The 12,084-nt window shown below is 38.5% G+C and overlaps 1 protein-coding gene across 1 annotated transcript in view; it reads right to left on the bottom strand.

The window, feature by feature from the left end:
* Window positions 1-11,505, bottom strand: part of RPP40 (ribonuclease P/MRP subunit p40) — a 28,698-nt gene extending 17,193 nt beyond the window's left edge. Inside the window, exons 1-2 of the mRNA XM_074208481.1 lie at window positions 11,318-11,505; window positions 3,477-3,621 (exon numbers count right to left, since the gene is read on the bottom strand). Coding sequence (XP_074064582.1) covers window positions 3,477-3,621; window positions 11,318-11,440 — 268 coding nt within the window. The 5' untranslated portion in view covers window positions 11,441-11,505. The remainder of the gene's footprint in view (window positions 1-3,476; window positions 3,622-11,317) is intronic.
* Between the last annotated feature and the right edge of the window lie 579 nt (window positions 11,506-12,084).

Here is a 12,084-nt window from a genome sequence, read left to right as displayed (position 1 = left end):
AAAGATGATATAAAAATATTTATACAACTGAATCTTGTTCCTTTTCTTTGACCTCTTCTCAGCAAAGATGAACAGTGGAGCTCAAACTGATGAAAGCAATTTGAAACTCTGTCCCCAAAGTTACTAAATTATATCGCGGCTGGTATGATGATATTGCTACTAGGCTTACACTTCTAGAAGGACAAAGAAAGTGGAAAAGGACCCATGTTTTTACAAGTTATTACAAATGTGTTGGTGCTTGTATCTTTATATATGACACACACACACACACATATTTAAGAGAATATTTATAGTGGCACTTTTTTGTTGTAGCTACTATTGAAAGGAATCTGGAAGTGGATAAACAAATTATGGTAGGTATATGGATTGGAATATTATTGTAGCATGACAAATGATAAATATGATGAACTCAAGGAAACCCTTATATGAATTGATGTAGCATGAAATGAGCAGAACCAAAAGAACAATTTATATAATAACTCATCATGAATTGAGGAAATTGACAATGGAAGATGCTTCTTATCTCTTAGCAATGAAATGAGGGGCTAGAACAACAACGACAAATACAAATAGAAACAATCAGATCCCTGCAGGTACAAATGCATATATTTGACTTAGAAAAACCATAAATTAACATTAACTAGATTTTTATTTATTTTGTTCACTAGTTCCCAATTACATTTTTAATTTGATCTGTTGCACTATTCTGAGTTGACTCCACTAGACTAGATGTTCAGAACACACAAGAAACAGACAAAAACACACACACACACACACACACACACAAAACCTTTTTTTCAGACATGCTTATTGAGTCAATATGTTTTGCTTAACTATATTTATTTATTTATTATAAGGGAGGACTCTATGTGGTAGGAGAGTGCTGGTAGATAGTGAAAGCAATGTTAAAAAAGAAAAGAGTACAACTGATGTGTTAAAAATACAAAAAAATTAAAAAAGGTTAGAAAGGAATAAAGTCAAGCAGCATAAATTTTGCATTTAAATTCTGTAAATTTAATATATACTTTAAAAATATCAGCATGTAAGAGAGGTTCACAGTCTAATATACAATCTTCACTCCTAGTGGTCTTGACTGATTGAAATATTCATGTCTGTGATGTTTAAAGTGGAAAGCACTTTAACTAATATCTTATATCATATACCAAAATAAACTTCAAATGGATACAAAACATAAATATAAAAGATCAACTTAAACAAATTAGAGAAGTAAAGAGATTAACTTCACTAAAGAAGGGATAAAAGATCACAAAAGATAAATTGAAATTTTTTTATACACACAAACTAAAGGCAAAATTAATAGGAAAATAAGTAAAGGGAAAATGTTCATAGAAAGTATTTCTGGGGGCGGCTAGGTGGTGTAGTGGATAAAGCACTAGCCTTAGAGTCAAGAATACCTGAGTTCAAATCTGGTCTCAGACACTTAATAATTACCTAGCTGTGTGGCCTTGGGCAAGCCACTTAACCCCATTTGCCTTGCAAAAACCTAACAAACAAAAAACAAAAAAAAAAACAAAAACAAAAAAAGAGAAAATATTTCTGATTAAAAAAAAGAGGTCAGATATCCAAGACATCTAAGAAATAGATACAAATATATAACAAAATTCATCTCAATAGATAAATGCTTGAAAGATATAAATACACAATTCAAGTGAAGAAACTCAAGCTATTAAGAATCATGAAAAATGTCCTATATAATTAGCAATAAAAGAAATGAAAATTAAAATGTCTAAGGTTATAACTCACATTCATCAGATTGACAAAAAAAGAAAATAATAATTGTTGGAAGGATTGTAGAAAAACAGAAACACTAATGAATTGTTGTTTAAGTTGAATTGGCGAAATTATCCTAGAGGACATAAACTACCCTTCAATACAGCATCTATCCTAAGGAAGTCAAGGACAGAAAGACTCAATAAGGACAAGACTATACACAGCAGCCCCTTTTATTGTCAGAAATAACTGAAAACAAAATAAGTATCAATCAATTGAGAAATGTTTAACAAATTATGATTATGAATAAAATCGAATATTATTGTATCATAAGAAAAGGTGATGCTCTGATTTACACCTGTCTTAGGTTATCTCCTCACATTTTAGGTTAAATACTGAAACAAACTGAGACACTATTAATAATAATAATAATGATTTTTTAAAAGCTTAGCGTTTATATACCAACTTGAGGTTTACAAAGCACTTCACAAATATTGTTTCATTTGTTCCTCACAACAACCCTGGAAGATAGGTGCTATTACAGTTTTCATTTACAGATGAGGAAACTGAAGTAAATGCAGGATAAGCTATTTGCTCAAAGTCAAACAACTAGTGAATATCTGAGGCAATATTTGGATTTTGGTCTTTCAGACTCCAATCTAACTCCTGCCCACCTGTGATAGTATACCATGCAACAGTTATCAAAAGGAGATTTTCTTAGCCATAGTAAAAGGGCATTCAACAGGGGAACCTGATATTGGTTCAGTTGAGCAAAGCTCCCTTATTTGAGCTGCCAATCTTTCCCACCAGTGCAGCATCAGATGCCTCCCAGTCCTTCTCATGAACGTCATGAGGAAGCAAGGTCAACAGCTTGAGTCGACTTAAGTCTAGAGGATGGTTTCAATACATTTTAAGGTAAGCCTAGCCTACAAGTGTGCTGATGAATCTTTAACAATCTCTCCCAGAAAAAAAAAATAAGCACAAACAACTATAAGTGTAACTTCTTATGGGACTGGGATTCTTACACTGAAAAACTGAACAAGCTTGCCTAGACTCTAATACTCTTTGAGGGAAGAGATCAGGTAATATTGCTCCTCTCTCAGATGAATATGACAAATTCAAAGAAATCAAGAGGACTTGAATAAATTGATAAAAGATAAAATGAGCAAAACTTGCACAATGATCACAGTAATGAAAAGAAAACAACTTTGAAAAGCTTCAGAACTCTAACAAAGCAATGAATCAACTATGATTTCCAAAGGTTAGATGATTAAGCATAACCTACCACATCTTGGGAAAGAAGCAATTTTCTGGAGGTTCAAAATAAGACATGGAATTCCTAATAAGTCCAAAAATGTTTATTTCTTGACTACACATATTTGTAACAAGGAAGGGTTGTTGTTTTTTGTTTGGCTTTTTTTTTGCAGAAAGGGGAAGAGAGAGTTAGTAGAAAGTGATAAAAAAAATCCAAAAAAGGAAAATAAATAAATAAGTTTTAAAATGCATAGGAGAAAAAAAGTACCAAACAAATCATAACAAAAAAGAAAAAACTAAAATACAAATGTTTCCTAACACAACCCAAGTCATAGTGCTATGTGACTATTAAAATGGAAGAATTCTCATAAATACAATAGGACTAATGTAAAATGAAAAGGATTTACTGAGGGACAAATGGAACACAAAATATTATCTGAAGAAAAAAGATCAATGAACTGATTAGTAACAAAAAATTACTATTTTCCTACCTTTTTTCACAAAGTTATTGATGAACTCATGTGAAATTAATTCATGAAGAGGTAAATTCTTCACCAAGTAGTATGGTCCAATCTCCATTACAAGATTTTTCAATTCTTTTGGTAGTATCCCACATTCAGGAATCAAAAATGATACCTATTTGAATGTATAATAGAAATAAAGATCTTATTTCTTTGGCAAGTAAAGTACTCAAATTCATAAGGACAAAACAATTCAACATTTTTAAAGCATGTGCTACATACAGAACAGTTCCAGTCCTCAAGGACCTTAATTTCTTTCTCTTTTTTTATCTATAATAAATTTATTATCTTACAAAAATCATTGTCTAGAAATATGGGGACACAAGAAAAGATGTTTGCAGTCAAGTGTCTGGTGGTCAGCAGCCAGTATGATTCATAAAGGGGATAGGACGAATGAAAGATAAAGACCTTAATTTCTACAAGAATTCAACATATACAAATAAGTATAATAAAAATAGTAAGCTAAGGGCAATTTGAGAAAAGAACAGTAGGGAGATTAGAAGGACTTCACAAAGAGTGTAGCAAGTAAAGTAAGGCTTGAAGAAAGACCAGGATTTTGTAGTAGAAATAAGTACAAAAGTGTTAGAATGTTGATTTTGGTGGAAGCTGTCAGCTCAGATATGAAATTGTGATGGAAAGTGGTATTAATAAACTGGAAGGGTGGACTGCAGCCAGTAGGGAATTATAACTTTCTTTTTATTTTTTTTAACTGTAACTTTCTTAAAGAAGAACAATTAGCAGAAAGTTTGGCAAGGCTCTCAATCCAGATCATCCCCAAAGTATTTATGAATAAAACTGGAAAAATCAACAGTATTAAAAAAATAGCAAAGAGCAAGAACAATTAAGAGAGATTTGTTTCATGCATCCTAACAAACAATGCTACTAAACAAAATATCTTTTTAATTAGGAGGCCCTTATATAATTTTATAGTTTAGTATATATAGTTTTGAGCTATTTAAGCTTACAATCTGCACTAAGACTTTTGGGACGCCTCATAATATTCCTATGATCCTCTCAATATTTAGGTTCTCTTAAATTCATTAGCCCAGGGAGTAACTGTGTGCTCTGCTACCTTGTAAAATAGTTAATTTATTTGTCAAGAAAATAAAGCATCATTAAATACCCCATGTATCCCATCTCCATTCTGAGACCAAAGAAATGATGGTCAACTAATAAACTACCAAGAAAATCACAAGTGGACACCCCCAATGTCATCAGGGTCAGCAATTCTACAGGGCCCAGCCCTGCTGGCTGGTGTAAGAGGGACATGAGTTTGACATCTAAAGCAACGAGAACTCAACATATAGATAGAATGACCAAGTTGCTACTTTTACATAATAATAGTAATGATGATGACAAAAAAGAATAGTGAGCATTTATTTAGCCCCTACCTAGGTACCATATACAAAGCATTTTACAAAATATAGCTCATTTAATCTTCATAAACACTCCAGGAGGCAGGTGCTATTAATACCCTCATTTTACAGTTGAGGCGAGTGAGGTCACCAGAGGTTAGTGAGCTGCCCACAGTTGCAGAGAAAGTAAATACTGAGGCTAGATTTTAACTGCTCTTCCTGATTCCAAGCCCAAAGCCTTCCAATGATCTGGAAGGTCTTCTCCCATCCTCTTTATAGCCTGCTGGGTTGGAAGGGTCGGGCCTACCATCAAAGTCCCCCTAGCAGGCCAGGTCATGCTACAGACCAGACTATGTTACTCCTTGCCAACTGAATCTGGTGTACCCCCAACACCTGCACACAGCAGCAGCTTAATAAGGGTGTTTAACAGAATTGGATTGAGAACTGTCCCTATCAATAATAGGCTGCAACTTAGTTTCATCTATCATCTGCCTCTATAAAATTCTTATATTCATTTTAATTCCTCAGAGGCTGTGGAATTCGAGACTCCCCCCACTCTCCACAAAGCAACACTTAGGGGAACGGGGGGGATAAACAATGGTAGGGCACCTCTAGTGCCAAGTGCATAAAATTGATCTTCACAAAAACCCTTTGAGATGGGTGCTGTTAGCATTCCCATTTGACAGCTGAGGTAACTGATACAAATAGACATTAGGTGACATGTTGAGGAATACATAGCTAGTACAAAAATATCATTATGAAACAAACAGACCTTTGTTAGGAAGAAGGCTAAGGATATTATAAGCACAAAAGTTCAATGGTAATTAAGTTCATCTTCTCCGATTCAATTCTATCAAACCTTGGTGCATGTGTATAAATAGACTACACAGGGTCCACTTGTAAATAGTCCATCCAATGGGAGAAAGAAATCTTTCAGGCAAAATTTTGTTCTCTATACATTTCAACCTGTACAACTATAAACATGCACTCTTCTATAGAATGAATACCGTTTGCAAAATCCTGCCTGTTCCTTCTCATACCATACCACACACACACACACACACACACACACACAAACATACATATATTCTCATAAAGATTTTTGTAGATATGGGCTAGGACATTTACTGATATTTGTACAATTATCCTTTCTTATGCAATGAGGCCCATTTTTTTTCAAGCATTTAGCATTTTGCCCCTTTTTAGATACCTTGAGAACAGATTCTTCCATACTTCACAAAACTGTCATTCTAGTATGAAGCTACCAATTCATGTAATAGTTTGGTCAAGCTGCCCTTCCCATCTTTGTTTTGATTCCAATGTCAGCTTTTTAAGTCTGACCATAACTTTGTTAGCATAAAGTTTATACTACCACATTAGAAAAAATGAAAATCAAGGCAATTCCATTATGAGCTATTTAAATAGGATGCATGTTTTTTAAAAAGGAGGGAAGGGATGAACAGAACATATTGCAATAAATGATCATTATTTCCTAAGTAAGTGTAACCATTTTAAATCAATCAATACAATTAAGAGGTCAAAAACCTTAGCCACAAAGTACTCGATGTTCTTGGCAAACAGAGATATATGGCAATCAAGGGAAATGTCTAATTAAAATATTAACTCTTGTGTAAAATCTTACAGAAGATCATGATGCAAACTTGTAAGTAGCATCACTTTATGCAATAGTGAAAAGCTGCTGAAGGGAGTGGGGAGTAGGATGAAGTTTACAGAAAGTTTGGCAAGGTTCTCAATTAATCCAGGTCACCCCCAAAGTATTTAAGAATAAAACTGGAAAAATCAACAGTATTAAAAAATTGGGAAAAAGCAATCTTCTATGACAAAACTATTTTTATATTTTACTTTGATAATAGTTGAGCTACCATATTTGAACTCAACATGACAATCCTCTGATATTCTTTAGGAACAAAAACTAAATGGATAAAAATAATTTAAAATATTAAAAATAACTTAAAATATAAATTAAAATAGATAGACTAACATTATCTTTATATTTCTAGTTCCCCAATATCTGATTAAATTGGTGAAAAGAATCAGGTCAGTGTTAAAATGAGAAGCTTCCTGCCTCTTGTCAAGAAGATGGAAAACCCTTATAAGCAATCTAGAAGGAAATTCAAACTAAACTATTTAAATTAGCTGGAGATATGTTTCAAAAATGGGAAATGGAGGGGAGGCTAGGTGGAGCAGTGGATAGAGCACCAGCCCTGGAGTCAAGAGGAGCTGAATTCAAATCTGACCTCAGACACTTAAAAATTACCTAGCTGTGTAGCCTTGGGCAAGCCACTTAACCCCATTGCCTTGCAAAAACTTAAAAAAAAAAAAACAGGGAAATGGATAAAGGAAAAGTTCCTGGAATATATACTGTCTAACACAGCAAATGTGTTGATTTTGGAAAAGATTACAAGTATAAAAAAAAACTTCTTACTGAAATAAATACAAATAACTGTTCATAGTTGTCAATATAATAATGATAATGATATTACTGAATTAATTTGCAGAAATAGTACCATGAGTCACTTTACAGAAACAAACAAAACTAACAAAATTTATCTGGAGGAACACAAGGTCAAGAATCTCAAGAGTAGGGAAGAGAGTGGAGAGAGACTGCCGAGCTCTGTCCTCTGTCCCTGGAACAGGACTCTGGGGCTCTGACCACATGCAGATCCTGATCGCAGTCTAGGCCCCCCACAGAACAGCAGGGCCTCCCCCACCTCAGCCCCATGGCAGAGAGGGGCGCTTGTGGTCATTCACAGACCAGGGAGGAAGACAGAGCCTCACATATGGAGATCCTTGTGAGGGTGTCCCACTAAATACTCAAAAGCTCAGGAAGCACCCCAAAACCAGGCAGAGGCTGGAGAAATGAGTAAGCAGAGAAAAAACAGAAACACCATTGAGAAATACTTTGTCTATGATCCCAAGAAGGATCAAAACACTCAATCTGAAGATAACGGAAGTAAAAGTTCCTGCATCTAAAGACTACAAGAAAAACAGAAATTGGGCTCAGGCTATGACAGAGATCAAAAAAGATTTTGAAAACCAAGTGAGGGAGACAGAAGAAAAATTGGGGAAAGAAATGAGAGAGATGCAGGAAAAAACATGAAAAAGAGGTCAGCAGCTTAGTCAAGGAGATCCAAAAAAATGCTGAAGAAAATAACATGTTAAAAATCAGCATAGGTCATATGGATAAAACAGTTCAAAAAGTTACTGAGGAGAAGAATGCTTTAAAAAGCAGAACTGGCCACATGGAAAAAGACATAAGAAAGCTCTCTGAGGAAAACAAATCCTTCAGACAAAGAATGGAACTGAGGGAGGTTAATGATTTTACGAGAAATCAGGACACAATACTTCAAAAACCAAAAGAATGAAAAATTAGAAGAAAATGTGAAACATCTCATTGAAAAAACAACTTATATGGAAAACAGATTTAGGAAAGATAATTTAAAAATTATTGTAATACCTGAAAGTCATGATCAGGAAAAGAGCCTTGACATCATTTTCAAAGAATTACTACAGGAAAATTGCTCTGATATCTTAGAAGCAGAGGGCAAAATAGAAATGGAGAAAATCCACCGATCCCCCCAAGAAAGAGATCCCGAAAAACCAACCCCTAGGAATATTATAGCCAAGTTCCAGAACTCCCAAGTCAAAGAGAAAATATTACAAGCAACCAGAAGGACACAATTCAAATATCATGGAGCTGCAGTCAGAATCTCACAGGACTTAGCAGCAACTACACTAAAAGCTTGTAGGGCTTGGAATATAATATTCCGGAAGGCAAAAGAGCTTAGAATGCAACTGAGAATCAACTACCCAGCAAAACTGAATGTCCTCTTCCAGAGAAAAAGATGGACTTTCAATGAATCAGGGGAATTTCAAATGTTCCTGCTGGAATGGCCAGAGCTGAACAGAAGGTTTGATCTTCAAATACTCAGGTGAAACATAGAGAGTGGAGAAGGGTAAAATATGAGGGACTTAATGATGATGAACTACATGTATTCCTGTATAGAAAAATGGTACTGATAATACTCATATGAACCTTCTCATTTAATAGAGCAGGTAGAAGGAGCTTTTATAGAGGAGAAAGCTGAATTTGAGTATAAAATATGGTGTAAAAATGGAGTCAACAGATAAAAGGGAAATGTAATGGGAGAAAAAAAAAGAGAGGAGGAATAGGCTAAGAAATTTTATATAATAAGATTTTTCTTTATTACAATGAGCTATTGCAATGATATGGAAGGGGGAAGGCAAGGGGGAATGAGGGAATCTTCACTGTCATCAGAGGTGGCTAGGAGAGGAAACAGCATATATACTTAATGGGGTATAGACATCTAGAGTAAAAAGGAGAGAAGGGGGACAGGGGAAGGCAGGGATGTGAATGATGGAGGAGAGGATGGATCTTGGGGAGAGAGTGGTCATATATAACACATTTTCTTTTTTACTTCTTGCAAGGGGCTGAGATAGGATGGCCTTTCCGGGACCACAGGGCCAGGTGGATGCTGGGCCTGAGGGGTGGTATGTGGACTTGGGGCCTCTTGGACCCAGGGCTAGGGATCTGTCTGCTGTGCCACTCAGCTACCCTACAGCAGAGTCAGAGTGAAAGGAGAAAGAAAATATAGTACATGGTAGTGGAGAAATACGAAAGGAGGGAGTTGCAATTAGCAATGGCAATGGTGGGAAAATATGGAAGTAACTTTTGTGATGGACTTATCATAAGAATGTGATCCACTCGTGACAGAGATGGAGGTGTTGGAACACTGACTGAAGCACATTTTATTATTATTATTATTATTTTGGGGAGGGTTGCAGGGCCAATGGGGCTGGGTGGCCTGCCTGGGGCCACACAGCTGGGTGATTGTTGGGTGTCTGAGGCTGGATTTGGACCCGGGTGCTCCTGGCTCAAGGGCCAATGCTCTATCCGCCACCCAGCCACCCCTACTATTATTACTATTTTATTTTATTTTGGGTCTTTTTTTTTTCTTTTTTTGTAGGGCAGTGGGGGTTGAGGTGGCTTTCATGTCACACGGCTGGATAATTGCTGGGTGTACGGGGCGGACGTGGGCTCAGGTGCTCCTGGCTCCAGGGCTGGTGCTCCATGCACTGCACCATCTGGCCATACCTACAATTATTATTATTTTTTTAATTTTAATTTTTTATCTCCCCCTTTTCTCCTTGCTCATGTGGATCTATATTTTTTGAGGGGAAGGGGTATTACGTTTACAATAAAGTTGGTTGACAGAATGTTCAAAAAAAAGAATCTCAAGCGTAATCCATCGACAAGTATTTATTAGAGCTAATTATTTATTATTACACTTATTACATACCTGACACATGTACAATGTGCGAAGCAGGGTGATACAAATTCAAAAAACTAAAATAATCTTTCCAGTGGAGGGAACAAATGAGGAAGGGGAATTATAAGTATTCAATCTCAGATTAAATGATAAAGCAATCCTCAAAATCATTTGGTGCCGATTTAAAAATAGAAAACTTGATCAATGAAACAGTAAACAAGACCCAGAAACAAACACGGATTATGGTGTTTGATAAACGCAAGGTTATCAGCTACTGGAGGATGGTGTAGTTAAACTGTGAACTTCCAGTAAAGCAGAATGGCAGAAATTGCATTTTTAGAGGACAGTGATATGGGAAATCAATCAGTTTTGTTCCCAGGAGTTGTGCCTTAAGGGAATCTCCTTCCCCCCCCCAAAAAAAGTTGTTGATTAAATAACTGCAAAGACTAGCTGATGCAATTCCTCCTTTAGCTCCGTCACCACTGCCAATGAGCGCCTTTTGGGGACGGAGCCCCCAAAGCAGAAGCTAAATAAAAAAAGATACAAAATCAAGGCTGGGTTGGAGAGAAAGGTAAAAGGGCAAGCTAGCAAGGGCCTACTGGAGGAGGCTTCAGGAGAAAGCAAGTAAGAGGGTATTTAAAGCGGCTGCCGGCATCGGGCACCCTCACGTTGGGGTTCCGAGGGAGCACGAGAAGAGGCGGCGGGATCGTCCTGAATCTTCTCCCCACTGTCACCTACTCCGCGGGTGGCATTCGTGGGGGCCCAAATTCTGGAAGAAACGGGAGTCTGCAAGCAGCCCCCTTTCCTGGGCTTTTCTCTTAAAAGCGCGAGTTCAAGCTCAAGCACCTGGGCCTCAGTTTCTCAATGTGTGACCCGAGGGAGTTGGAGTCTGGGATCTCCCGGCTGGGATGGTCCACTTCTGGAACTGAAATACCCTCCCCCCCCCGCCCCGGGAGGCCAAGCCCGGCCGCTCTCTGGGACTTGTAGTTTTCTCAGAGGCCGGAATCCTGAGCGAGATGCGGCGGAACACTACAACTCCCGGCATGCCTCAGCCGGAAGCCCGCCCACGGGCCTGCGGGGAGTGGCTAGGGAGAAGGCGTGGTTAGAGGCGCGGCGGGCCAGAGGGCTCCGGGCCGGGACTCACCCGGTAGTTGTGGTAGTGCGTCTCCACGAGCTGCCGGTGCCGGGACTTGCCGTGACCGAAGTTGGACTTCTCGCACACCAGCAGGTGCCGCGGCGTCTCGCGCAGCCGTTGCAGGGTAGACATGGTCTCCCGCCCGAGCGCTCCCGGGCCGGGCCAGTGGGACCGGAGAGCCGGCGTGGGCGCTGCGCATGCCCGGTGCGCGCTTCTGGTCCCCCACGTGGCTGCGGGGGGGAACACGCGGTCCGCGGCGCTGCGTCGGGATTGGACGAAGCCTCCTGGGGGCGGGCCGAGGAGGAGGAGGAGGATGCGGAAAGGAGGGTCTCGGCGCTGCCGCCCGGAGCTCCCTCCCTCCGCCCTCCCCCCCGCCTTCCCTCCATACCTGGTCAGGTTTGTTTGGGTTTTTTTAACATTTTTAGATCCGGATTGCTCACATTTCCATCATAGTCATTCTGTAAAAGAAAAAAAATGGAAGAATTTGAAAAATAGCGCGTTTCAGGCTGGATTCAGACACGATCCCACACGCTCCGGAGGTGACCTCATTAGTCCCTCGGGGTTGTGAGCTGCCGCCCAGCCGGGCCGTCACGGGCCTGCTTCAGGGCCGGCCAAGCCATTCACATGAAACCAGTGTTACAGGGCCAAAAACAGAGCACGCTGATTGAATAGTTTGTACTCTTACCTTCGGTAGCTTTGGCAAGGTCTAGGAAAGCCATGATACTTTTAACTTATTAGAAAGTGGGAGAACATGCATCATCCATAGGACAGGAGAA

The sequence above is a fragment of the Macrotis lagotis genome, chromosome X, assembly GCF_037893015.1.
Source record: "Macrotis lagotis isolate mMagLag1 chromosome X, bilby.v1.9.chrom.fasta, whole genome shotgun sequence".
In the NCBI taxonomy this organism is placed as follows: domain Eukaryota; kingdom Metazoa; phylum Chordata; class Mammalia; order Peramelemorphia; family Peramelidae; genus Macrotis; species Macrotis lagotis.
This window is presented reverse-complemented; position numbering and strand designations above follow the sequence as displayed.